Source organism: Chroicocephalus ridibundus, chromosome 6 (genome assembly GCF_963924245.1).
Source record: "Chroicocephalus ridibundus chromosome 6, bChrRid1.1, whole genome shotgun sequence".
NCBI lineage: Eukaryota > Metazoa > Chordata > Aves > Charadriiformes > Laridae > Chroicocephalus > Chroicocephalus ridibundus.
In genome coordinates this window covers 28,269,060-28,296,380 of record NC_086289.1, presented here as the reverse complement: position 1 = coordinate 28,296,380, position 27,321 = coordinate 28,269,060, and the positions used below count along the sequence as shown (strand labels likewise).

Genomic DNA, 27,321 nt, shown 5'->3' with positions numbered 1-27,321 from the left:
AGCAGTGGTCCAAACCCATCAACAAACTGCTCTTTATTTCCTTGCTTGATGTTTTCATCTTAATAACGAGTTTCTAATATTTACCATCTTGACTGCACGCTCCATAAAGTTTGATGACATGAGGATGGTTCACCTGCTTCAAAAGGTTGAACTCTGAAAGTAGATCTCGCAGCTCGCTCTGGGAAGCATTTTCTGCAGAAAGTGTCCAAACACACAGTTGTGGTTAGGAAAGCATTACTCAAGAGTTCTCTACGTAAGTCTAAAGTATGAGATCAACTATTTCTCTTGGAATTAGCAACAGGTTGGAAAACTCCATACTTCCCCGCAGGAGAGAAATTCCCCCATCTCCACATTGATATCAGAACCAAGTGAATGGGACTGCTGCTGTTCTGGATCGTGACCTGCTACAGTCATCACTCTGCCCTGGTACAAATGGCTACAGAAAGAGTAGGTCAGCCAAGAATCAGGACCAGAGCCTGTAATGTCTTAAAAGATGCCCTGAAATTATTAAAAACCTTGACAAGTGTTCTAAAGCAATTTTTTAGGGTGAATCTTTGCAAGCGAAGCTTCAGAAGCATATGAAAGCCAAGATTTTACGTTGATCAAACAAAAAAGACTCGCTGAGTTAACTCCCATGATATAGCCCTCCTCCTTCTGAATACATTTTCTGACAGAATAAAAATCCACTAATCTACTGGTTTACACTTGTAGCACACATCCAGGTTTAGCATTCAGAAGCTAAATGTACACTTCAGATTGATTTTACTGGGAGACTTGTATGCAGACTTCGCTGATGTCAGTGGGAATCGCATGACAATATATAGCCCCTAGAGGCTTTCTTAGCCTTTCAAGCATTTTGTTTTTGCAGAATTCTTCTAACAAACTTCCTCTTTGAACGCACTGAGGCTTGAAGGAAATCTTTAGTCATAAAGACACCATAGGTCAGAGATAACCCCTTTTCTACCTCATCCTTAATCTCTCTGACACATGGAACCTCCCTGGATAGTTCCTACGGAGTGTTATTACTGGTCAGTTGACAAGTATGTGGTCACCTTTACTTAAGGCTAATAAAAAACAAGCTCAGCTTCTGGCCTTTGGTACTGTATTGTGTATTTTTCCATAAAGGCTGTAAGCACCAAAGGCTTTATTTACTTATCCATTTAATTTTTTATTCTGTTCTACTATACATTTTTATCTGCCATACATTATCTTATAGTCTGAACCTCCGCTTAGACTTCAGAGTCTTCTACCCGAGGGAGTACAAAATCGGATGGTCTCTCACCACTGATAGGGACTACAAAAAATATGCATTTATGTAAAACAAAAATGAGCAATATCAACTTAATGCCTCTGTGAAAGTCTTATTTTTCTAGCTCTGGAACCATGTAGCATGTGCAAGAACAGAACAAAGTTTGGCATGTACCATGCCTGTTTGTCTGCTGGAATAACAAACTTTGATAGGGCGCAAATGGAGACAATTAGCTCTGAAGCTTTATAGCCCTTGTTTTTTACAAATGGTGAATAATGTCTATTTACAGATTGGTTGGTATTTTCCCCTTTCATTTTATTGTAATGAGGGTATTCATATCATGCAGGAGGTCAGATTTAATTCATACAAGAAAAGCGGTAATAATGGGCTGAAAAAATTATCCCTCTGTTTCTTTAAATCTCCATCCATAGCTCCAAGATTATTTTGGCTCGGCTAATTAGTTACTGCTCCTTGTTCCCTCCCCAGTACGTGATGTTAAGTTGAGGAAGTAGGGAGAGTCCTGCCCTGATCTGTTCTTAACCAAGACTGTGCCCATCTACACAGCTCAGGCAGGAGACGTGTTTTATGCGGCAAGCAGGAGGCTTTCGCCATTAACATACTGCTATACATAGCATTCCTTTTTAAAGATTAGGCAGCGTGGAGTCCCTAATACTTGGACAAATTACCCCCTTTGCATCTGTTACGGGGAAAGGATGGGTGGTGTTGGCCTAATAGCAAAATAACTGTCCTTTATGCTTTCTGACAGCATTATAGAGACCACTGTGGATTAATGCAATGTTTCTTATACTTGAGTTGTCATGTGTTAACAGTAAAGTTAAACCAGTAATGACAGATAAATATTTGCAGAATGACAGATGTTCGCCACAGCCAAGTTGGAAAATGGAATTTCAGGTGACTATCTGCAAGGTAATTTACATTACAAAGGGATTCATTAGAGCCTGAAGCATTACTGTAAATGTCAGATCAATTTATTTAAATAAGGTGCTTAAAATAAAGGGTTACTCCTTCGCATTATCAATTCTGTCAATTCTTTCTTTCATAATAGCTAGGGAAAGCTGAATATTAAATCATCTGCAAGTAAAAGCAACATTTTTTACCACTATGTCTTGGAATTTTAACTCATGTAGCATGTTGTTGAAGAAAATGTGCTAGAAAATCAGTGACATTAGGCGCACAACTAATTATGAAATTAACTGATTGCTAAGATTATTCTATTGATATGATATGCAGGTCGTTACTTGAGTATTACAAGTAATGGTTAACTAGTCTTCACTTCTGAGAAGACTTAGTTCCTAGATTTCCTCCATATGACCTGTTCTCCACCGAACCTCTTGCAATGCAGGCATGCACTTCGTAATGCATTTATTTCTCTGGTAAAATGATGGGATAATGCAGCATCTTTGCTCTCAAGCAGCAGATGATGCGTTGTTTGGGTTTTTTTAAAACCAACCTTGCGTATAATAGAAATGGTACTAAGTAGTGTAACATTTTCCTATAATTGCATGTTTTTACTTATCAGCAGCAGTGAATGGATGAGGCCATTCAGCTAAGGCTGAAAGCCTTTAGCCCAGCTAAAGGAATCTTCTTGCATCCATAAGCCTTTCTGGCTGTTTCCCCTCTTTGTCTCATATATTCCTAAGCGCCTGATGTGTAGGGACTACATGCATGTATGAATTAGTACACAAGATAGTAGAGAAGGACACAATTTTCTTTTCATATCTATTTCATCTTTCGGGCTGTGGTGAATAAATAGCCTCCTGAAGGAACTGGTTTGAGCATTTCCACTGACTTCCTTCACTATCTTTGCATGTCTAGTGAAGGCTTTACTAGAAATCAGCCTCAGACATTAGTTATATAAAATCTATGCTCGTATATATAACTGTTAAGGTGGAAAAAGCCATGCATTACAACAGCATCCACCTGAAACGTACAGTAATACTGAAGACTTTCTACTACAGAGATCAAGCAAAAACATTAATTTTTTCAAGTTTTTCTTTCAGTACAATTTCTTTTTCTATATGGGAAAGAAGCAGGTATATTTGGGGCTGAAAACTACTGAACAGAGACAGGGACTCAAGGTCTCACTTTATCCTCTCAACGTTATCTAGGCATACTTTTTCTCCCCCAGCTTTAAAGTCTTGGGGAAAACTGAAGACACCAGAAGACAGCTATTCAAGCCAGTTTGGCAGAGCTCCTTGTATTTGAAAAGCAGATCAGAAAGCATAAAAATAGATGGACTTCTCAATCAGAAAAGTAACTTAAAAGGTCTATTATCTCTCTTGACACGATTATAACACATTTTATTTTAAAAGCTTTGACAAAGAAAACCGGGTAGAGAGAAAAAAAAATAAATCAGAAAGCTTTAACAAGCCGTTGCAATATTTTCTCCAATGCCAAACAAAGTTATATACGTTTAAGTTAAGTCAGAGGCTCCTTGCATATAATGAATTAGAATTTGTGGAAATTACTTTTTTGGAGAAATGTGATACTAGCTCCTAAAGTAAGAAATCTGTCAGAGTATAACAGAATGCCAGAAAAAATGGAGGCTGCGGCAATGGTCGGTTTTATCTGACCTTTTACTTTCACACTAGCCCCTCTTAAAATCCATTCAGAGGTTACGACAATAGTTTTCAAATCATTTCAGACCCAGATGTGAATGTACCTTTCAGCATTTTCACTGCCACAGTGGTATAGCCAGCTCTTCCCTTGAGTCGGAATGCTGTTGCCTTAACGACCTTTCCAAATTCTCCTTCGCCAAGAGTCTTGCCCAGAACCAGGTTCTTCCGAGGGAATTCCCACTTTGGATCTTCCTGCAGGAGAGAAAAGGAACCGTATAAGATGAAGCAAGAAAAGGAGTGGCTAGCTGCACCCGAAGCGTTAACGTTCAATAGGAGAACATTCTTCAGGAACAGGTAGACTTGTTTGTACAATGTTTGCTTGCTCTTTTTATCAATATCAGTGTATTCCTATAAAAGCTTCTGAATATCTAGGTATTTTGAAAGTGTTTTTCCATTACCTTGAAATCCCCTAATTCAAAACAGGCTGTACATGTAGTCTATGGATAATGGATTATATTTACAGGTCTGGGAAATCGGATACAAATGAAACGTTAAGTGATACAGGATTCACTATGAATATGTGACCTTGGACTTCACAGAGAAGTAAATCTGTTTTACCCATGGAATAAGGCTTTCCCTTAAGAGTCCATCAGAGACAACAAACCTCCTCTTATGAAATTAGTATTGTTAAGCCTTACAGTTGCAAAAGGATGACAGAGGTACAAACCAGACAAGAAATTAAAGCAAACGGAGCACAAGGTCTGTGAAGACCTCAATATCTAACACCCACGTAGATTTCATGTTGCCACATACATCGTATAAAGCGGCAGTGTTTCTCTACCGTGTCGGTCCATGAAAACACACCAGCTGGCAGGCATCCTGGATGGTATGTGATTCCACACAGAAAAAACTAGATTAAAGGTACGATAGTGTGACTGGGAAAAAAATTCTTAAAACGTGGGTAAAACTCACACTCCAACTGACACCTACAGCCTGTTTTGTTTGAAACTCACCCTTATTGTGATACTATGGTTTATCACAGAGACTACAAACCTACTGATTATTAGTATTTAATTGGACAAAGTAAAACCACAGTACTGTCAAATGTAGAGTTACATTTAGAAAAAAAAGTTGGCTCAAATTAGTCCTAACGTTACATTATATTAAAACATAACAAAAATAGAATATATGGTTTATCCAGTTACTCATTAAGTATTTTCAGTTCCCTGCCTGTACACACAACTTCTGTTTTAGTTATTTGCGTTGCATATTTCTCTGAATAGATTGTATTTCCGTAACATTCTCTGCATGCATAAAAAACATTCTTTAGAAATAAGACAGACACAGAAAAAGAGCATGCAAAATGACATCAGGCTTACTGGTATTTTAAAGGTGTCTACAGACACCTGGTTCTCCATGGAATCTAAAGAAGGCCGGCGGACGTTAGTGGAAGAATAACTGATGGGGTAGGACTGGGCTGGGCGCCGGAACGTCATTTCTGCAGAGGCAATAGGTGGCTTTGGAGAATTCTTGTGGTAACGATGGATGAAATAGGAGGAAAGCAGCACGGAGATGATGAAGGACAGCAGCACTGCCCCTGCTATCACAGTCTTGCACACCTCATCACATAGTTGCTCTGTGGACCAAGAGGAGCTTTTTAGAACTTTGCTTGTTGTCTGCTACTTCTGATTTGGCAGTGCACATGACACGCACAGGTGTGACAGAAACAGAACTCAAAATCACTTAAAAACCTAGAGGAAAACCTAATAGCTAATTCTCAATCAAATATGCTCACTGCACTTACCAATTCTTTTTTTATTTTGGATACCAGCAGGTAATTTTTTGCCTAATTGCCTGTGTAAACGTAAGGATAGGTAAGCTTGACCTATATTCCTTATTTTTATAGATGTAGGCTACTTCTGACACTCTTCTTTAAGACCCAGCCAACCACATATTGATCTTCTGATACCACTTACCTCTCTGGAGACATATGACTGAATTTTGCTTGTGGAAAACAGTTTACGTTACAGCCATTCAACCCATCAAATAAAATCTTCTTCAAATGTGAATTTAATTCATTATGTCAATTGTTAGACATTAAAGAATATTTACCTTCAACATTTTAGATTACAAGGAGACTTAGAATATTTCTGGCTTTGTATTTAACAAAATAATTATTTCTGAAAACATTGCCTAATGCTGCAACTGCTTCTTCAAGTAATATGCATTTTTTCCTCTCCGTTTACTACTTCCCCTTTTGCAGAAGCACTTTCAGTGTCTTACTTTGGAAACTAAGTTTCTTTAAGCCTTTGTGCCCCTAGACAGCATACTGAGGGAGTTGCTTCCAGAAGAAACCAAGATCCAAAATACAGTCCTTGCACAATTGTTCATCAAGTAATCCTGACTTCAGATACATAGTTAACTTACGTCTGCAACCTGTACCCCAGAAATAAGTGGAAATAGCACAATATCTTTCTAGAATTAAAAAGAAAAGAAAAAAAAAAAAACAAAAGCAAGAAGCTTTATGTTTCCTCTTTTTCTTCTTATGCCTACAGAAAATTTACTCAGAAGAATAAACTGAGATATATTCTGAACAATTCAGTTTTAAAGGAGGTTGAACCTGAAAGGAGGGTATAGCAAGGTGGGGGTCGGTCTCTTCTCCCAAATAACAAGTGATAGGACAAGAGGAAATGGCCTCAAGTTGCACCAGGGGAGGTTCAGATTGGATATTAGGAAAAATTTCTTCAATGAAAGGGTTATCAAGCATTGGAACAGGCTGCCCAGGGAAGTGGTGGAATCACCATCCCTGGAGGTATTTAAAAGATGAGTAGACATGGTGCTGAGGGACATGGTTTAGTGGTGGTTTTGGCAGTGTTAGGTTGATGGTTGGACTCGATGATCTTAAAGGTGTTTTCCAACCTAAATGATTCTATGATTCTGTGATTCTAAAGATGCAAAATATTTCATGTTATTTTTGTTATTAGCAATGATAAAAATGTTTTCAGTTGTTGGTTTTTTCTTTTTTTTTTTTTTTTTTTTTTTTTAGAAAACCCAAGCAGTATTTAATCTTCATCAATCTTTTTCAAACCATGTAGAACTTTTATGTTTAAACAAAGGCCAATGAAAAAAAAGTAATCCATTCCTCTGCCTAAGACAATGGATGCTGGCTGGCTTTGACATTCTGAAGCTGAGATTTTCAAAAATGATTAGGAGGCTGGAGTTACTTGAAAGTAATAGAAGTTGTTATTCTAATTCTCCTAGCTGTCTTTGCAAGTATCAGGTGAATCTCCCTGAAATGCAAATGCTGCTGGAAAACAAAGGACAACCAACCTGTTTGTCATGTAGTAATGGATAAAAAAGAATCTTTAGCCAAGGATAGAAATAACGCTCCTCTGGAAATTCTCAGGCTCCATAGTAGAAGTCAAAGTGACAGTTCTCAATTTCATATTAGCAGTCTCTGACCAAAGATATAGCTTATTAACATGCCCATAAGTTTAGATCGTTGTATATATACAGATGGTAGATACAAACAGAGGAAAAGATTAATATAAGAACAGCAGATATTGTTTAGACTTACCCGTGATATCATCTTTCTCACAATAACAGTTCTGTCTTGGGAAGCAGTAACAAATCCCGTGTCCTGACTTAATTCCAAGATTGCCAGTGCCTTTCCCATGACCACCAATAACATTTCCACCTAATCAAATACAGACAGAAGCTAAGATTCTCACATACAGTCAAAGGAAAAAAAAAAAATACGGCTCAAAGTTTTCCCTGAGTTTATCCTTTGACAGGGCAGCACAGTATTGTGATAAAGACAGGGATTCCTGAGAATTTGGGAAGGGTCTAAATTCTGAAATTTCCAAGATTCTGAAATGAGAGAACCTTGGACTGCTTGAACATTAGCCCTGATTAGCAGCTATTTCCATTATGGAATTAAATTTATCTATAATAAAAATAAAATAGTTCTCTTTGCATTGCATAGTTGGGATACTTTCCTAATTTCATGTACCCCTTAAAACCTTATATAGAATCCCATTATTTAATGCCAAACATCTAGCTCAAACAATCATCTCATGGCTGTCCTGACTCAGTTCCCTCAAAAAGCATTACAGTTCTGTATCTGTGAGGTCATCTTACATTTTAAAATTCTCTCTAAAATACCTTCTCTAGTCTACTTATTTTAGTTTCTCTCCATCGTCTTAGGTATTTTTTTACGCATGAGATGATGTACAGTCCAGTGGTATAGGCCAGCGGTCTACAGACTTGAGTTCTGTTCCTGGTTCTGATGCCAATTTCCTCTTACCTTGGAAAAGTCAGCATACTGTTCTAGATATCATTTGTTTCATTGTCAAATGGACATAACAATACTTAATCACGTCTGTGAAATGCCACGGGATAGTTTAGTGAGAGCACTAAGAGTAAGTGCCAAGTGCAAGTGATAAAAAAACTAAATCTTTCATTGTCTAAAAATGCATTGTTTAATAATAGGAAAAAAGTGCAGCAACTCATATAGAAGTACTCTTGATTTCAAGCAGGAATTCTTCATGCAGAATAACTGCAACTCTATTTTCAAGTAAATAACTTTTTTCTCCATATATTATAAAAATGACCATTAGTTGTGACATTTTTCATTTATAAACTGCCTTTAATCACAGACAGCATCGTATAGACAGAAACCGATCGAGTTCTGCAAATTTAGCTGCCTTTCAGAAAAATCATCTTGTCCTGGTCCCCATAAAGGGATTCAAATGACAAACAAGATGAAGTTGTTTTCAATATAGTCGTCTTTTTATTTCAACTAATTTTCCTCCATCCCATCTAAGTCGATAGTAGAATGAAAAACTGTTTCTTTTACACTTCTTTGGATGTGTAACATGAATTGAGGAAGAGGATATTTTTTGGCCACATGAAGGCAAACAGCCTTTCTTAGAAGAAGTGAAACGGGGACTTGAGTATTTAAGCGAAGTAGACAGATTTTGACCATCTTTCTAGAGAGGCCATATCTACTAAATTATATGCAGCTCAGCTGGTTAATTTTAGAAGAGACTCTGCTGAGTTAACGCTCCCTGAGCTGACACTTGTTGTTTGAAGAAGCATGGGTATTCCCAAAAATTCTTGATTAGCCAGCCAACTAATTGGCTGATTGACCAGCCAAATCTTGATTGACCAGCCAACTTTCTCTATTGTGAAAAGGCGATGAAATAAAAGTTTCCATCAGCCTCAGAAAAATCATACTTATTTATCTATATCTGCCTGTGTTTGAGGACCCGGTAGAAGGGGGAAGCAGGGTTGAGTAAGCCCTGTTCCAAACTGTTCTTGAGCAAAGGATTTGAAGACAAAGGGTTTTGCAGAGCAAGGAAGGTTTTTACACAGCAAGGAGTACATTTTCACTGGAGGTGTACACTGGAAATGTGGAGCTTCCTATATGAATTCCAGAGACCCAAAAAAAAAAAAAATATTTTTCATCAATGCACTGCTGGTAGGGAAATTCCAAGAATTATCAATATTGGTTTGAATTGTGTCATGTTTCACATGCTCCTGTTTTAAATCATCAACTGTTTCCATTGCTTTGTGGTGGGAAAGAGCTTTCCCTGCTTCAAGATCATTTGGAAAAAGGAAAAACCGTGGCCCTATCCCACACGCCATGTAAAAAATACAGAAATTCAGAAAGTACAAACAGCAGTTGTTGGCCAAAACCAAAGATGACGTCCAACTATCAAAACAAAAACATGTAAAGCAAGGCAGAAGCCGAAGCGCTATATATTATTTTTTTTCATTATGAGAAGGCCAAAGTTCAGAATAACCTACAAAGACCAATTATTTACAAATATTTAGCCAGATTCACACACTACAACAGCTCTGAAGCTGCTGCTTACTACAAGAAAGTCTCTTGCTTAGAATGCCATTAGGTTGCCTCTATTTGATAGGCACAGCCATGGCACCAGTTGTTTCAGCTGAGTGCCCTTGAATATAATATTCATAGTGTGAGCGTGAGAAAGCAATTTTGGGACTCAAGTACGTAGCCATCATAGTGACAGATGAATTATAAAAATAAGTATTTTAGCAACTGTCTGTACTTAATGAATATCCTTATCTTAACGCATCTGGGGCTTTCTATTTATTGCTTGCCATTCCCAAAGACATGTCCCCTGCCAGTAAAAGCTGGTATAACGGTAACTCCTGCACCTCTGAGCTCCCAAAACACACTCATTTCTTTGCCTGTAAATACACTGCTTTTGGGCACCAGCCCAGGTTCTGAATTGCGTCAAATCATATATAAAATTATCCAACTCAGGCATTAAAAAGGCATACATAACATCTTGAAAGCTTGTCTTACTTGCCTGCTTCTATTATCCAATAAAACAGTATTTCTTTCAGGCTTCTGTTCAGCAAAACATTTGATGCTGCATATGTTGCACATTACATGTTTTAGCATCGTAGCCCCCGGCACAAATATTTCCACTTTTAGAATGACAACTGATTGCTGTTATTACCAATAAAGAATTCTTTTCAGATGATTAGAGAAGTTACTTGCGTTCACTTCAAGCATTTCTGCCACTTTAAGAATTGTTTATATGCACTCTAATGAAATAATTATCTTTGTGATAAAAGTAATTTACAATACACAGTCACATTCTTGCATGTAGGAAATACAAAGATGCCTCTTTATTTATTCATTTTATAGAAGAATGTAAGTCCCTGCCTGTAAGAAAACGCTACTTCCTCTAGGAATCCATTTTAACACGTAAACTCAGAGTATACAATGTCAGAGCCAGGAGAATTATTCAAAAAACATCTATGTCTTTTTTCCTGAATTAGATACTGATAGATATAAAGATCCAGTTAAAAATTATCATTTCAATTGCTCAAGTGCAATACGCTGTTTTTCTAACCTTTATTTCTTCAGGGCGACTGTGAACTTGCACGTATGAGCAGATTTTGGAGTGGAATGTAGAAAGATGTGTTCAAGAAAAAACTCAAATGCATTTCAATTCTTCCTTCATAAATACTGTTTATATTAATCTCTGCCTGTATCTTTGACTAGATAAGGCATTGGATCATTTTGATGGTCATCTGTCACATAAGGCCAGGTGCATTTAACCAAATCATCCTCCGTAAGCGCATTTATTTTAAATTGAAATTTGCTTCTTCTTACTTGAACTGGAGTTCAGATAGGCATGGTTTCTATCATATTGTGCTAAAGTTTGGAAATAGGGCATTAACTTGCCTAAAACTCATACCTGTTTCAGGAAATACATCCACTGAAAAACACTACCTGTGAATTAACAAGGGGAGCAGAATGAGAATTACTGAGAAGACCTGATCTTTCCATCACTGTCAGCCAATAGGTGCTGGCTGACAGGCTTAAAAAAGAACAAGATTAGTCCCCATAACCTTAACTCCCTTGTATGATTCAAACGCAGGTATGACAATGCAGAGATGCTAAATATGTTGAGCTTGTAAAGGTATTTGGGATCGAGGAAGTGGAACCTGAACACCAATCAGCGGTGACACAGAAAAGCCCATCCTAAAACATTTCCGTACTTGTGCAGTCCTGGGGGCACACAGCTGGATCTTTGTTCTCAATCGCATCACAGGTGCCATCCGGACAAGTCTTGATACTCGGGGTGCACGTGGAATAGTTTGTGGTGATCCCTGTAAACACAGAAACAGACAGCTGCCCAAACACGACAAGGCTTTGAAGGAAAGCTTTTTGCATCTTCTCAGCGCACATCGACACGCCAAAGCCCAGGTTACTTTTCTTTTTAAAATAAACATCTATTAATATAATAAATACCATCTGCTAAAGTAACAGCTAAAAGCAATGTATATTTTTCACTATGTTTTCTGCTTCTGACAGCCCTTTGGGTATGTCACTTGCAGTTACAGTGAGCATTACTTGAAAAAGAGCTAGTTGACCATCTTGAGACTGAAGAGTGGCCTTCACAACTACGGATGTCTCTACACAATTTCACACATCTTGAAGGTTACAAGGAGTCGAAGAGAATTTGTGATATTCATGCAGTTTGAAGGGACGAAGGGCAGAGAAGCACTGTTCTGGAGGTGTCAAGAGTACTGTTATCCGTCACACTGTTTTCCGTGCTACAGACCACAGAAAACAGAGACAACAGAGACACAGCTTGTGTACTCACTGTCTGCGGGGACATACCTGCTCAGAGGCTCTTTGGTTTGTTCCAAACTCAATTCATGGTCGCAGAGATTATCTTGCGAGCCGTAAGTCACCTATTCCAGTTACACTGCTGCAAACCCAATTCACTACCTCGTGTTTCACATGTCTCGTTCAACATCACCAGGGACAAGATCAAGAATCACCATTCCAACTTTCCTTCCCAGCACATGTTTTATTTGGGTACCATGATTAATTCTTTTAGTCCCAGCACCTCTGTAGTTTACTACACCATGTTGTCCAGCCAGAATAAATCAGTTTGCATCTATGGAAGTCAAATGCGCAATTATGACTAAACAGAAGCTTGATTTCGCACAACAGAAATGTACCTTTTCCACTCCCCTGTCTCCACTGGCATCTTCCTGTCAGCACTCCCAGACCACCACACTCTTCACATTCAGCACGGTGCTTGCTCACGGCACAAGAGTTAGGGCAGTCCTCCTCTTTTTTTAAAACTGTAGGGAAGAGTGTTTGCTGTCAGTGCAGGACAAGGGAGATGAATACATATGCAAGTCAGCTCAAATCGGAAGGAAAATTCCGTTCTTAGGAGTAGACAGGAAGGAAACAAAGATGAAGAAAGGAGAGAAAGACTGACTGACTCGACTATCGGTAAACTTAAATGAAAAGTCCAGGTGTTTCTCTTTTGTGAAATAGAAGACAAACACGATAGCACGGTTATCTTTGCTTGATAGCACACCGCCAATGCCTAGAAGTGTAGAAATGTGCTAACATACTGGTAAGAGAAAAATGGGGACCACAAGTACTTATGGCTTCATACAAAACTTAATTGAGGGGAAAAACTTAGTACTTGGGCTAATGCAGTAATAGCCCAAAGAGCAATAGCTAGGAATGCGTGATTTCAGGCAGCACAAGGCTCTTGCAAAAAGAAAAGTCCACTGCAGACTTTTGGTTCTTCTGCCTCAACCTGTTCACTCTTGGCCTAGAAGTTGTGATACGATAGAAGGGAATGGAGGAAATTTTCAGGTAGAACTGTAAGGTTCTGCACAAAGTGCAATATGGTTTGGAGAGAAATGATTATTTACATTTCCCGTGTAATCCTCCTCTGCTGTGGCTGTTGTAGAATATTTCTAACATTCTGCCCTTATGAAATTTTCAATAAAATGAAGTCAATACAATCGCTACATGAATGTTAAGCAAATAAATTTTTTAAAAAAGGAAAAATTGGAGTGAGAAGTGGGGGAAAGACGATTGGCTAAATATACCTAGGCCAGAGATTTGTGGTTTCATATACACACACACACTTTTTTTTTTCCCCTTCCATAGGAATATGTGAAATACAAAATAAAGGTCACAGAGACACACAAAAAAGATTCTTCTAAATCAAATGTTATCACAAACATTAGGAATTGCATATGATATACCACGTTTCTGTGCATTAGTTCTTCAAACAAACATCTGCTACAGGCAGGTCTGATTCAGAACTCAAAAGGCAAACTTTGCAATCCGTATCTTGTAACTCAGACTCATTTTCATTGTTAATGCCATCAGTTTGGAGCTACCCTACTAATGCATCACCTAATACTCGTACCTCTTATAAATCTAATTGACTTGAGTACTTACGAGTTCCTTCCAATACAATAGTGAGGAGGGTTTTGGTATGTTTCCTGCTCTGCTTGTCGGTAGCTTGAATAGTGTATTGTATTTCCTTGCATTCAGGTCTGCGTAGCACAGCGGAATCGTTCACATAAAGGCTTCCCCATTTGCCTTCTTGGCCTTGAACTATGCTGACAGGATAGCAGCTTCCGTTGGGGGACAGTAACTTGTAGGTGAAGTTCACACCATGGAATTTCATACAGTTTTCAATGCAGATTTTTCCTATCTAGACTCAAACACCAACAAAGAAATCACAGACAACAGAAACAAAACTATACATCAAAAATAGTCTGTGCTTACCAAAAATACGACCGTATTACACCTTGCAGAGTTCAACATTTATCTTGGGTTTATAGATTTGATATTCTGCTACCAATGCAGTATGTGAATGCTTCAAATATGGTTTATTCTCAGTAAAAACGAGAGGTAAAGTGTTACCATTGTCTTCAGACCAACAGTGGAAATACAAAAAGCCTTGACCCAGAGACTCAGCGATATTTGGTGCCTACTGCTGATGGTCAGCAGTGTTCAGTGAGAACAAGACCCTGTGATTTCGTAAAGTCTGAGTTCGGTCCCTGCTCTGTCCCAGTGAGAAAAACTTTGGTTTTGCTTGAGAAAGCAAACAGCTCAATGTGAACAAAGCTGAGACTCTTTTCAAAAAAGATAGAAATAGAAATTGCTAATACATAATTTTCCTACTATTACAGTTGAAATGTTTCTGGCCAGCAAAGTTGTCCAAAAGCATTAAAAGGAATAAGAACCTCATTGTTTCCCATTTGCAATTTTTTGAACGTTTTTATGTAAAAATTAAAATATGTTGGTTTGCCATATTTGAACTTCTGCCTGCCAGAATATCTATGCTAGAGCACTCTTCAGTGTGAAACAGTTTATCTAAGGAACATGGGAATGTAAAGCCCCGTCTCCTGTCCAGCTCCTATAGGAACTGATCCAAAGCTCACTTTGGTTTTTCCATTTACAAGAGTGGGATTCGGATCAGGTCCAGAGGCATTGGCTTTCCTTGCAGGGAAAACCACAATGTGAAGGGTGGGGTGTTATTTAAGGGAACTTGGTGACGGATTCTTTTCAAATGCTGCAGTTAAGATGTGTTTTCAAGTAACACCACTGCTGGTAAAAGCATATCTGCACATCTTGGTTTTAGCATTCTTTAATAAGAACATTAAAAAACAGAAAAAAAGTTTTTGTACTAAGACCTCTTCCTATGAACCTGGACTATCTAAAGTCATAGAGGAAGCTTTTGCAGTCCTAGAAGCATACTTTGTCATAAGATAGTCCCACGTCACCTAACTTACTCCCATTCACATCACGAACTGGTCACTTGGCACCATGGGCTGGGGTTTTTTGTGGGTTTTTGGGTGGCAGGATAACATACAAAGACTATTATAGCAATCAGAAACTAGTCCATTTCTTCCATGCTGTCTCCTCCACACAGCATGCTGGGACTGGCTGGAAGAAAAGGAAGTCAAGAAAAGACTTCAACTGTTCATAAACTGTCTAGACGCAAGGTCTACACAGATCCCTTCCAGAACCACATTATCCTAGCTTCGGTGCTGCATTGCAACTGGCAGTGTTTTGCAACTGCTTAGAGGGTGTTTCTTTGAGGCAGTAGGGGAACATAATGATGTTCTATGGCATGAACCTTTATATAGACTAAACTGTCCTTTCTGCCTACTCTGTCATAACTGCTTTTTCCAGGCACCTTTTTGATCAACAGAAATTTTCTGCAAAGGGGATGGAGAAGACCCCATAAATTCCAGGTGCCTGAAGAGCAGATTATCCTTAGAGTAGCGCACGGGCCAGTGTTGCCTTCTCTGTATAATTTGAGTAGAAACTAAAAATGCGCCCCTCAAGAAGTTTCTATGAGAAAGATGGGCTTTCTCTTTTTGCCTGCTTCCACTAGGTAAAGCCCAAGCTTGTCACTTTGCCCTGCACCGCAGGTCCTGCAGTCAGCACAGCTTTCCGATGCAGCAGAGCACAGCCCCAGGGGAAGGAGGTAGAAGCAGCCAGTTCCTCTTTCTCATGAGGAGGGTGAAAAAGAGCCTGGTAATCAGGACTGACATCAACATACAGGGGAGGAACCTACAAAGGTGCACTGGCAAGACACACAATAGTTAACACAGAAATACCATTATCAGAAATAGGAACAGAAAAATCCATCTTTTGAGCTCCAGAGTTTAATAAAGTCTGGATAAGGATAATGACAACGTTCCTCTTCACTGAATTCCAGGGACTTTTGGACATACAACCTCTCTAAAAATCTCAGCTGATGTTATTCATCATTTGTCTCAGTAAATGTCAATAGAGCTTTAAGTCCTTTGATAAGTTAAATGCCACTGGGCAAGCCTGTACCGTCAAGGCCATGCTTCTGTTATTCAATTCATTTAGCTGCTCAAATAGACAAATGGCATCAGCCCAGCAGTTAATCATTTCTTCACGCTCTTGTGTTTTCCTTAGGGCAAGAGACAGTTCAGCCTTCATATTGATTTGGCCCAGTACTTTTCCTCACTGCTCTGGCACATCACGGCTAATTACGCAGACAACTTTAATAATGTGAAGTGCTGAGGACTAAGCTGCTTCCATCGACTTGCGCTCCAACCCAAGCCCACTGTAAATTCAAACCCAGCCTCAGAAATAAGTGGATGACAGTAGCTGATCGAGACCATCTCCAGAGCCAGGATGAGTTTTGCATTTTGCTGGTCAGGAATCAGAACAAAATCTCTTTATGAATTTGTGCTTAGGCTGCACAAAGAGAGATCTCTTCCCACAGACTTGGACTCCGTCTTGCCAGAAACAGTTTTTGCTGCTACTGCTGCCACCCAGTGAAACTGCAGAGTTACTGGGAAGCACCATTGTTTCCAGAAACCCTAATATTCCCTTTCAGACGTTTGACTGTCCTGACAACATGCAAAACCAGCAGCTTTAAAAGTTAACTGGTTTTTTATTTGTTTCCTTTTTGGTTTTGCATTCTGGAACTAGATAACTATATACTCCCAAACTTCAAACAAATGTGTCCAGGCAATCAAGGGTATGCACAGATAAACATGGTTTAACCAAATTTAATTTGGAATTAATTAATTCATAAGATTATTGTATGCACCTATATGTAATATATATATACACACACACACAAAAAAAAATCAATTCATTCATATATATTCATTCACAAGTAACAGTTAAGTTTCCACACTTTTTAAAATCACAGTTATGTTCTGGCATACGTACAGTTGGGGCCCATTTCTAGATGCTAAGAGCTAGACTATGAGTATCTTACACATCTATGCTGTTATTTCTTTCAGGGGGAAACCCACTGATTTCATCCTATCTCCAGGCAAGAGTTTTTCCACGCTGCTGAGAATAAAGCTTTCGCAATCTGATGCTACGAAAAACCCAAACCTAACATCAAAAATACTGTGATCTGCACAAAAAGCACAGAATATGAAGTTTCTAATGGACTGCAATTTTAAAAGTTGCAGCACCAAGGCATCACAAAATGTCATAAAAAAGTAGCTTTTTGTAGAGAGCCCGCTGTGTGAGCACAACTTGGTATCTTTTTCTTATTTAGGATATTCAGTGCAGACTATGAGGAAAATGTCCTTTGACTAAGCAGTAGCATTTTTATTGGTTGCGTAAAGCCTGTTCCATACTCTGAAGAGCTATCAAGCCATAGTGCATTTCATCAGATAAAATATAAGAACACACAATATATCTAACTTTCGTTTTTCTTTCTTTTTACAATTAGCTAGGGGCTTAAAGATTAATAAAACTGAATTCTTCCTTAGAAGTCTTCTAATGAATTGGTTTTCTCTGCAATTGGGATGATCATATTTTAGTCTCAATCCTCATATTTTAGTCTCAATCTGCTACAAGTACAGCCGCAGTTTTATAGCTTTATTTAGTTATGAGGTATACTTTCCATCAGCTCCCCCCAAATGGATCATCACTGATGTTTTTAATATTAATTTTTATAACATTAATTATATTGAACCAGTTCCTTATTAATGTACATGTTCCATAGGTATTACATTGTAATTTTCACCTGATTAATGTCAGTCTGTTCAGAAGTGTTTCTGGAAGGCATTATTAATGGCAATGGTAGTGATTAAGCTAAAATGAGGGTTAAATTAGGAAGCACATTAATTACTAACTAGCCATTATCAGGAGAAAAGCCATTAACATACTGGAATACGTAGAGCTGGGACAAATTTTGTTTTTCGCCTTTGATATTTTTCCAGTTATTTATGCCTAAGCCACTCATGGTTGCAAGGCCTTCTGTCTCTATTTCTCTCTATTAATACAATGTGTATATAATGTGTATTAATACAATGTAATATAATGTGTAGCCCCTCTTCTGCTCTGATGTGATGGGAGAGCTAGTGTCCAGTCTGCCTGCTATCTACTGCACCCAGCAACAGTCATATTGATAGGAGATTTTTCATTGATTCTACTGAAAACAGCCACAACCAATGCTTTAACACATCTCGCCCCAGTGATCCCTCTACTAAGCTCCACCTCTAACACAGAGTGAGAGTAATTAACACAGTTCTTACTTGTGCAAAACGTTCAGCATTTCTGTTCACTGTGAACTGGTAAGTCATGTTTGGAAACTGAATGCTGACGGGGAGGATGGAGACATTGAAATGAAGCATCACCGATCTTTCTGGGCCATGAAATTCTGTGTCATTCACCAAAACATCCAACTGGAAGGAACGATGCTCTGTGACTGAAATGTTTTTATTCAGCACCAGTTCTACGAAAGAAAAGATTAGTCTGTTACCGACCCGCATCATCTGCAAACGTATATTTTGATACTGCAATTCCAACAAAATTATATCAAAATTATACATATCAAAGTTAAATCCTAACAGTAAACAGAAGGTAAATTAAATATGAAAGTATGCTCCTATGGAGTTACGCTCTGTGCCATTCAAGATGTTTGTAGAGGCCCTCTTCCTTTCTAACTGCCATGCTGAGAATCCTAAAGTCAGGACCTCGTGCTCAGTAATATACACGACATCATCCCATACACTCCCTTATCCCAGAGATAAACAAACTCCATGTTTTCCATACCTGTTTAAAACTTGGCATTTGCTTAACTTGAAATTTCTCAGCTTTCTTTGGCTCAATATTTACCAAATGCTTCAAAAAGTTCAAGAGCTTATTGGTCAATTACTAACAAGCAACTTCTCCTTTATTTGAAGAAAGAGAGCTTACTGTACTCATGCCGAGTTCCCCTCACTTGGCTGCCATTTGGGCTGAAGTGGATTTCATCAAAGACGTGCTCTACTCGAAATGTTTCACTTATCCAGGGATCGTCGGTAATGATGGTTCCTGTGTATTTCTTTCTGCTTTCAGGGGGATAAACAGGTGTGGTGTCTGCATCGTATACGGTTAGCGTTGCAAGGACAGTTCCCTAGAAGGAAATAATAAATGGCATTGACGAATGACCTTGAAGCTTTCTTCCCCTGATACAAGTTAGGAGATTGAAATATGCATCAAATAAAACCTTACAACTTTCACTCAAGCCCACTTTCATTTACATTCATTTTAAACTTCAGGTCACCTATATTTCACACCTATTTGGATCTGAGTTAGAAGCTCAAAAGAACACGACACAGTGAAAAAGAACTCATCATGAAATCATTTGAGTCTATGTCTAAACGCAGCGCTAAACTTTTGAGGCAGGAAACGAGTGCACGTGCACAGCTGATTTTTTCTTTGGTTTTTGTTTTCCTTTTAAAAAAAAAAAATCTATGTTATTCTACCATACTACTAAGAAAGCAGATAATATGTATGCTTAAAAGACAAGGCAATACATTCAGACAGGTCAAACTCATTCCTGAAGTGACAAAAGTATCCTGGGTTGGCTGGCTTCTGCTTAGTCTACCTGGGCACTGAAGCCACAAGGCCTTCAAAATTTTTATTAGCAATTCCGCTATTTCAAGTTCGATTAGTTACTAGAAAAGACTGAAAGTTTCCAAATATAATGCTTTTCTTTCCCCACTGCAAAATGACAGTGAAAATCACTATGTTCCGGACGCTTTGCAGGCACGTAATTTCAAATAGAATATTTTACTTTATAAAAAAGTTTTATGAGACCTTCACTTTCTATCATCCAGAGCTAATTCAAACTCCCAAGTTTCAAAATTTTCCAAAGTTAAAAGGAATTAGCTTATGACCAGGCAAATGTGGTGTGTTCGTAGGTGTCTTGTCAACACTTGCTCTAGTCGAGAGGTGGCAGCAAACTCCCAAAATAATTCTTTTCCCTTCGAGACACAAACGAGCAAAATATATTTCGAAGGGAAATTTGGCTGCAAAAAAAAAATGCTGCTGTTGTGAAACAGAAGTCCTCTCACAAAAAATGCATCATGTAGGCCCCAAAAGAAGTGCCGTCTCTATACCACTGACTTATAAAGGGTTGTTGCTCCGGTGGGAAGAGCCGAAGAGCCCACCTGTGTACTTCCCTACCGTGGCAACGGCTGTACGCGTGCAGGGGACAGATACAAAAGGGGTTTGGGCCTCTTGAAAGATTGTTTTGGGTGGTACGGGAAAAGTGGGAGGGCAACATCAAAGCAAGATCCCGGAGCTCTCACTTAACAACCTAACACTGGAAACTTTGCAAGTGCCATGTTTGTCTGCAACAGCCAGCCACTCCTCCTGCCTTTCTGTTAACTGGTACAGCATCCTCATAAATGTTCTGAATGTAGTTTTGATATCTTATATAGCTTTGCATATATGTGAAGGACACACACATACACCTGTTGTAACAATGTCAATTTTAGTCACCTGGGAGAAGAAGCAACCCCTGTAACAAACACAGAGCAGAGCTCAGTATGGGGAGATACAGCGATCCTGGCCAGAGTCCTAGCAATGGTCCATCCACACCTCAGGAACTGCTAATGTGTCTTTACACTGTTTAAATCCTGACCCAACCTCTTCCTATGTTGGGATCTGAATGAAATATAACTCAGGGGAGAAGAACTCTACAGACTTGTCGTTTTACAATCACAGATCTGAAGAGCATGGTGTGATCACGTGCTTGATGCTGAGATCCATTGCCCAGAGCATGGCATTTCCCAATCGTCATGCCTCCCACCACTGCGCTCCCACTTCAGGGACTAGATAAAGGAGAACACTAACCTCTTTCCTGTTGAACTCCACGACAGCATCTGCAGTGTCAGTACCATTGGGAAGGAAGGGAGGAGAGTCATCTTCGTCTAACACGTTCACCAGGAAGGGCACCTCAACCTGCATTTCCCTGAAGCCCTCTCTCACGGTGCATTTGGCAATCAGCTCGTATCTCTCTCTCTCTTCTCGATCTAGGCGCTGCGTCACACTCACGCCGGTGGTGTTCTCATTGTATCGAAAGGGCATACCTTCAGCTGAAAAACATAGCCACAGTATAAATAGGGACAGTCACTTCCCATTGTAGGACTCTGGTAGCTTTCTTCTTTAATACCCTTGCAATCCAGTAAATCCATTTGGACATCATGATTGCATGATAAAAGGCGGGCTCAGAAGTGAAACAGAAGGAAATTGTGGGGCTATTTAGGGTAAGCAGAAAACACGGAATAGATGGCAAGATCCTACAGTCTAGAAGAAGCACAATTTAAAGCTCAGGATATTCCCAATCTGCTCTTAGCAGGTGCAAACTTCTAAAACCAATCTTTTTTCCTTGGGGAAGGAGACAGTCCTCCTTACCATCCTCTCTGCATATCTTAAAGGCAAAATCTTCAGGGTCAGTTCACATTTGCAATGGAATTTCCTTTATGGAATCAATCTAGAGGATCTACTACAAAAGAGATCTTAACAGTGCAGCTGCTTACATCTATTGCTGCTACGTGAGTGGCTCAGTTCCAGTTTTACCTGCCAGCAGTTTGTAGGAAATGCTGAGATTCTGACACAGATGATGAACTGAGGGTAACTGGAGCTGATGAAATGTGCCAGGTGGTTTATTCTCCTTGATGTGAAAGGAGAGATCCATTTCTGTGAAGCAAAGCTGCCTTGCTGTCAGGGAACTGCAAGCCGGTGCAGTAGCATTGATCAAGGAGAGGAAAATCGTGGGGCACTTGGGGCACGTAGCAGAGTCACATTCCTTCTCTTGGAAAGGGTGAGATGAAAGGAAGACATGCAGCCTCACCTTTGGTAATGGCATCCAGTTTCCTACAGCTTCAAAAAAACAATACCAGAAGAAATATTTTACAGAAGACATTTCTTTTACCTGTTTTGTGCTCTAGTCCATTATTCCACAAACAACCACAGTCCTATTACGTAATAAAACAATTCTTGAACCTGTCATCTGCTGGTTGGAAGACTTTAAATCTTAATCTCAACAACCCCAGTAAGACAAAATACTTTGCAGTGTGTGATACCACCAATTTTATATCGTAGAACCTCACAGAGCAGTATTGGCGTTGTGTTGCTAATACACTGACACAAAACAGGTCACTATCAGTAATCAGCTTTTTTTGATAGGACTGTTTTCTGGAGGGACTAGAGCAGAGTGGGGAGGCAGCAGGGAAAATGAATGTGCGAAATGGCAATAAATATTCAGGACAGTCGTACAACAACTGCTAACTCATTCGAGTCACAGTGTTCTGATAGTTTGTACCAGTTGAGGATATGCCCAAACTGTTTATGCTTAGCGGACAAATTGCTTCATCATTTTGAAATATGAAGAGCTGGTCAAAAGATAACATAGAAGTTAAAATCAACCTGTGGCATCTACTAATATAGCCTCAAGCCTTCATTATTTTGATTACCTTGCTTTGACTACAGACAGAATGATAGCAACAGATCTAACTCACTTGAAAAGATGCTCTAGGTCACTTTGATCCACATGAACAAAACAAGACTCTCAAGTTCTGGATAGCTATTCTTCCTTTGTTCAGTTACAAAGAGCTATCTGATATTCATGAACAGTGAGTACCAAAAATGCAGCAAAAATGGGTGAGATATCAAGCACTCAGCACTTAAAAAATAAAGCAGTAAGTGTCTGAAGCTGAACATTTAAACATCAAGGCACCCAAGTCAAAGGGTAGTGTTGATATATGGCTCTTACAAACTCAAGGCAGTTACTACAGGCTCTCTCTCCAAAAGCAGAATTTCTGTAACTGATCACAGCGGTATGCCATTAACTCCTCACCCATTTCCTCCTCCACCATCTAATGATACCTAATTTCCTCATAGATCAAAATCACCAAAACCAATTTACTGCTAGAGCATAAAAGAAGGGGAAAAAACTGAGATAATTCATTTCTGTAGTTCAATAGTAAGCTTCTCTAACAAAGCCAAATCTCACGAGAGGGAGGAAGGTATACTTAACCATTTCTTCCAAGAGCTGTTTGGTGTTACACACGAATGTACTTTGTGAATCCACGTTACCAGAGTCTGAGGACCATTTAGATAAGAGTTTGAACTAATCTAAGTGCATTGGTCTGGGCACTAAGCGCCCAGCATTAACACAGTAGAATTGTCTCAATTTGCATTAGTAGATGAACAAACTGCAAATCTCAATGTAAAGCTGTGAATTATACAGCTGCAAAATGCGGAAAAAACATTTCAAGTAATGCAACTTTCCCACTGTATTGGAGTGCACGGTGTGAGCAACTGGATCTGTCCCAGGGCAGTGTTTGCTTTGGCACACGGTTCCCTGCATTTGCTGTGGGTTTCATTGCGTCTGGTTCCTCTTTTTAAAAGGGCAGATGTGTATTTTCTAAATTTGATGCTCATATACTGATGGATAAATCTCATGACCTGAATGTATTTTAACAACAGATACTTCAACAAGAAAAGCTAGTCTTCTCATACTTACACAGCATGTTAAAGTCCTCTCTATCCAGGCTTTTGCTGAGGTAGAGAAGTCCTGTTTTTTCTCTGATTTGAAACCAATGATTTTCAAGGTGTCTTACTCGAGAAATGATGAGATTCTGGCACAGACGAAAGCGGGCCACTTCCCCGTGTGAATCCCTCAAGGCGTGGATGCGCAGGAGCGGCGTACCTGCTGGCTGATCAATGTAGACGTTCTCAAAGTACTCTTTCCTGGGGGAGTAGAGACCAAAGGCAGCTGCAAAGGAAGGCACACAAGAGGAGAGTTGCTCCCAGTTAAATGATGTTTGCACTGGCATTTTCTTAAGAGACACATTTCCAAAGAACCAAAGGCTTCATTCTCTAAGGATTAAAGAAGCATTTAAAAAGGTGTGGGAAAAGGCAGATGCTCATCTGGTGTAAATAAATATAGTTTTACTGCACTCAAGCCAGGACATGGCCACCAAAAATTTGGCCTATAGTTTATAGTGGCCTCAAGTTACAAAATCATCTGCTTTTTGAAAGCAAAACTGCTTTGATGTAAACATGGCCCAGTTTAAGCAGAACGCTTAATGAAGCTCCACTGGCTGAATTTTACTTAAGTTCATATCTGGAGCTCTCAGCTGTAATTTCATTATCTCACAGATGATATTCAAAGAAGGAAAAACCCTTTGAGGAAATCACACATTTTAAAAGCCTAAACACGCTCTCTGTTGAGAGAAAACACAGAAATGTATCAACGGCTCGCGCACTTTTCTTCTGACTCTGTAAAACCTCTCTCACATATGAGTCTTTTTGTGGCTCCCTCCCTTTCTAAACAGGCCAGCGTGATACTTTCGGTAAAGAAATTGGGAGCTGTTTAAATAGAATTCACATGAAAGTCTTATAAGTATTTTAAATATCACAGATGGGAAAGCTGAGAACTGACTTGCCTGAAGCGGGGAGGGAAACGTACATTTATTTTTAATACAATGACTGCGACTGACTCATTGCTCTTCTCCGATCTTCTTCCCTGCTCTGGCATTGCAGACATGTACATTAGTAGGGCTCAACCGCCCCTTGATGCCTGTGTCTTCAGCTGATCTCATTTCACCAGGTCACTTCGCAATGGCCTCTCTACCCCTTTCCAATGCTTCCCTTCCAATTCTACTGCTTGCAAATACGATCAGAGTGAAATGCTTGACAAGCAAGGAAGGTACAAAGCGACGCTCGTTGCACTCACGCGCACTGAAATACTCTGTCACTCTTGTACTTCACCTGCACTGACAGTCGATACTTACTCCATACTGCAGAATTTTGCATCATTTAATCTGATCTGATAAAGAGTGAGGCGTATAAAAGGCTCATGCATCTGCTGAACAAATGAAAATAATAACAATTTCCATGTGTCACTAATACAAGACTATTTTAGCTTAAATCAAGCCAGATACAACTGGAAAGGAGGGTAATACAGCAGTAAAATTAGGGATATAATGCCAAAACATCTTCAAAATAGCATCAGGCTGTAGCACGTGTTTATTTTTTATTACTATTGGATCCATACACTGTTCTACTGAATGGAGAGGACCACAAACAAACTGTAAACAAGAGACCTCTAATTTCATTTGGAAATACCACAGAAACCACTGTACCTTGCAATGATTCACGACATCATCAGTATTCCTGGATGCAATTATATCCATGAGATTTACAGAGGCCCATTATTTTTTCTACATATACTTTGCAATATGTGAATAAAGTGGTAAAGTAATATAGTAGGTGAATTTGCTCCAAAGTAATTCATTCAAAGGGAAGCCAACAATAATCTTTTTGAGGTTTAGACAAGCATTAACTCCTGACATCCCCTGTCTGGAAAAAAATTATTACTTCTGATTCTGGTGCTATCACCATCTTTTTTGCACGTTAGATTCCTGAACATTCATAATAAATTTCAAATATTTTTCCAGTTCTTCTATCTGTCCTTTTTGAAGTGCAGGAAAAGCTGGTGAATATGCACCGCTAGAAGTCCTAACAAACAGGTTTGTTAACAAGAGGGTGATATCCAAATAGCAAGTCCAGTCCCAGTGCAGCCAAGTAGATTTCCTTGAAGTATTTTCTATAAAATCCTGATTCTAGAATTATGAAAACTTCCTCACGAGAAATTCAACACTGAAAATTCACTGCTCAAGACTAAAAAAAAAAAAAAAAAAAAAAAAAAAAGGCTTTTAACCCACTGATGCTTATAAATGAGGCCTATACAACATTAGCAATAAGACAGAGGAATATTTTACTAATTTCCTTATTTCTAAGACCGGAGTGAACAGTTCTAATGCAAGGGGTGCTGTGTGCTCAGCGTCACAAACACATCACGTGGTGCAAGAACTCTGGCACCACAGCAGAGACATGAAATCACCTCCAGTAAAAGGAGTATATGGGAAGTAGAGTATACATAAACAGTGTGGACGTGTATAGTGTTAAACTGAAAAGAAAAGGGAAAAATGGAGCATTTTGAGTTGTAATTATTTATTTCCTCAGCTTAAGCAAGCGTGTTAATCTTTATATGCTTTGCTCTACAAAGCTGGGCCCACACTACATACATGCCAGCATGTACAGTCGCGTTTAACAAAGCACATGAATGATTACGACTGACATTGCCACTTAAACGTCCGAAACTTCGCATGCAACTACACCTCAGCAGACATCAGCATCCTGACCACTCTGCATTTGAAGGAAAAAGTTAGTATTGAAGCTGCGGACTCTCTGAAATTCTTTGGCATGAGTTCACAGGAGCAGTCTTCTCCATTCTCAGAAAAAAGGGGGGGAAAATCCTGTAACACAAAAATTTGATTTCTCTGTAGATAACAGAAATGCAAACCAATGCTTTGTATTTTGAAAAGAGAGGACTCCTCCTTCATAAAATAATTCCGAACTTGTACCACTAATTAACAAGAAACATTTTTCACAAATATAAAGCCACTTGAAGAAATTATGAACAGCTGCTGTAAGAAATTTAAGTAGAAGCAAGATCTTTTTCTACCTGATTCAAACCCAAAAGCTGATGAAACTAAATTCTGTCCATCAAAAGTGCACATACTTCTATAGTAAGGGCAATACCTAAGACCAGTTTTAAGTGACACCAGTGGATCTGAAGTACGTTCATGTTTTACTTAGAAAACAAGTACTTCAAGTGAAGAGGCTTTACAACACTGTAGAAACTTAGATGGTAAAATCTAAAAAAAAAAAAATAAAAAAAAAAAAATATATATATATATATAAAAAAATTTAATTTAGCCATGTAACAAGATTCACCCAGTGCTGCTGGTTTGCGCCACTCTCTAACTCCATTTCAAGCACTGAAAGAGATGAGAGGTAGGCAACACGCTGCCCAGGTCACAACCACACTCTGCATATCAATCTTTGGAGGCTGATTTTGAAGGAGACCTTTGAAGTAGAAACGCAGCACCCACTTCTCTAAGCTGTGTTCATTCCTTTAAGCCCTAGTAAGTTAAAACCAGATTCAATAAACTTGCCATCTGGCAAGTATGCTGCAGGAGGAAGAGGTTCTAATCCTGGCCACAGTTCCTTGTGTCCTGAAAAAAAATAAAAATCAATTTTCAAGGACTTGTGCAAGCTTCCTATGGAAGCCAGATGGAGTTTTTATTGAATCTGCCATTTAAATAAAGAGGAATTGAGATGGTTACACTCAAAACTGGTGGTTAAAGTGCTTTTGCTTAGGAATTAAAAGCAAAGAAATATTTCATGTTACAACCTTGAAATACACCACGAGAAGGCTGTGCTGTGTAATATACACGAGTAACATAATATATGTGAGAAAGAAAGAGACTGAGTTATTGGAATATTTTGTAATCTCTGAATTATTTTTTTTT

The 27,321-nt window shown here is 39.0% G+C and overlaps 1 protein-coding gene across 2 annotated transcripts in view; it reads right to left on the bottom strand.

Annotated features, from left to right (window-relative positions):
- RET (ret proto-oncogene) overlaps window positions 1-27,321 on the bottom strand; it is an 89,465-nt gene that overhangs the window by 18,877 nt on the left and 43,267 nt on the right. For both annotated transcript variants that reach the window (XM_063338824.1, XM_063338823.1), the window contains exons 3-14: window positions 23,463-23,714; window positions 21,515-21,817; window positions 20,789-21,030; window positions 18,863-19,061; window positions 18,199-18,398; window positions 13,601-13,859; window positions 12,349-12,474; window positions 11,377-11,487; window positions 7,406-7,525; window positions 5,208-5,464; window positions 3,933-4,080; window positions 85-192 (exon numbers count right to left, since the gene is read on the bottom strand). In XM_063338824.1, the coding sequence (XP_063194894.1) occupies window positions 85-192; window positions 3,933-4,080; window positions 5,208-5,464; window positions 7,406-7,525; window positions 11,377-11,487; window positions 12,349-12,474; window positions 13,601-13,859; window positions 18,199-18,398; window positions 18,863-19,061; window positions 20,789-21,030; window positions 21,515-21,817; window positions 23,463-23,714 (2,325 nt within the window). The remainder of the gene's footprint in view (window positions 1-84; window positions 193-3,932; window positions 4,081-5,207; window positions 5,465-7,405; window positions 7,526-11,376; window positions 11,488-12,348; window positions 12,475-13,600; window positions 13,860-18,198; window positions 18,399-18,862; window positions 19,062-20,788; window positions 21,031-21,514; window positions 21,818-23,462; window positions 23,715-27,321) is intronic.